The sequence below is a fragment of the Arachis duranensis genome, chromosome 6 (assembly GCF_000817695.3).
Source record: "Arachis duranensis cultivar V14167 chromosome 6, aradu.V14167.gnm2.J7QH, whole genome shotgun sequence".
In the NCBI taxonomy this organism is placed as follows: Eukaryota; Viridiplantae; Streptophyta; class Magnoliopsida; order Fabales; family Fabaceae; genus Arachis; species Arachis duranensis.
In genome coordinates, this window is record NC_029777.3 from 26,237,225 (window position 1) to 26,238,694 (window position 1,470).

At 39.5% G+C, this 1,470-nt stretch overlaps 1 protein-coding gene across 1 annotated transcript in view; it reads right to left on the minus strand.

Moving 5' to 3' along the window:
* LOC107493462 (uncharacterized) overlaps positions 1-514 on the minus strand; it is a 19,172-nt gene extending 18,658 nt beyond the window's left edge. Inside the window, exon 1 of the mRNA XM_016114559.1 lies at positions 288-514. Within this exon, the coding sequence (XP_015970045.1) occupies positions 288-514 (227 nt within the window). The remainder of the gene's footprint in view (positions 1-287) is intronic.
* Between the last annotated feature and the right edge of the window lie 956 nt (positions 515-1,470).

The window sequence follows — 1,470 nt, forward strand, 5'->3', positions numbered from 1 at the left end:
TTGGGAAGGATTCAAGCCATTTGGATGCCTTGTCCCTGAGTGAAAAAGGGAACAAGAGCAGCCTATAGACATCTGGGTGGACTCCATTGGACTTCACTGTGTCACAAATCCTCAAGAAGGTGGTCAAGTGTTGATTAGGGTCTTCTTGAGCACCTCCTCCAAATGAGCAATTATTCTGCACAAGAGTGATGAGCTGAGGTTTTAGCTCGAAATTGTTGGCATGTATGGTGGGCTTCTGAATGCTACTTCCACAGTTGCCTGGGTTTGGATTGATGTAAGAGCCTAACACTCTTCTATCCTCCCCAGCATGATTTGCTCTACTTCCTCCCCCATGGTTATTAGCCTCTTCTTCATGTTGGTTTTCCATGTTGCCTTCCATGTTTAGTTCAAAGTATTCCTCCTCCTCTTCAGCACCGATTGCACGTTTTTCTCTTGCTTCCCTCATTAATCTAAGGAGGGTCCTCTCTGGTTCAGAATCGAAGAAAGTTGAAGCCCCACTTCTTCTCCCTGTCATACAACCAACAAGTACAAGCAAGTAATAATATGTGCAGATAGTATTGCTGTCAGAATTACTGTTAGTTATGAGTGATGCAATATATCAAACAATTAGTGGGTTAGCAAACTGAATGGTAAATAACAAAGAACACGAAAGAGTAGAGGGGGAAGGGGAGAGGTTAACTAAGACAGAAAGTAAATTACTCAAATAGAAAATTAAATCAACAAAACAAAAATGCTCAATCTAGTGATCTTCTAATTTAATCATTGTTGATGCACAATCAATCCCCGGCAACGGCGCCATAAACTTGATGCAGGTGGAAACTGTCTTTCAACAAATTTCCTTCGGCAAGTGTACCGAATTTGTCATCAAGTAAAAACTCACAATAGAGTGAGGTCGAGTCCCACAGGGATTGATTGATCAAGCAACTTTAATTAGAAGAATGTTCTAGTTGATCGAATTCAGAATTTGGGTTGAGATTTGCAGAAATTAAAATGACGGGAATGTAAATAACAGAAAAAGTAAATGCTAGAATTAAAGGGCTGAAAGTAAATGACTGAAAGTAAATTGCAGAATTGTAAATGGAAATGGGGTGTTTGCTCATGAAAGTAAATGCAGAAATTAAAGAGAATGGGTGAGATCAGAATTGCGGAGTTCATTGGGCGCAGGAGATGTTGCAATTCTCCGGATCAAGTTCATTTTCATCTCTTCCTCAATCAATGCACTCATTGATCTCCTTGGCAATCTTAATTGATTGAATTACAATTTCTTGCAATTCAATCTCTCAAATCTTGATCAATAGCCAATTCCTTGGTCAATTGCTCATGAGAAGAGATGAAGTGTGGTCACTGATTATACCACATGCATTTCCCAAATCAAGTATTGAGAAGATTATAGTCACATATCCATCCAAACCCAATTTGGTCCAGCATGAGAAAGCATTTCTAGCTTGATCTCTTCATTCCTCTTTCAAG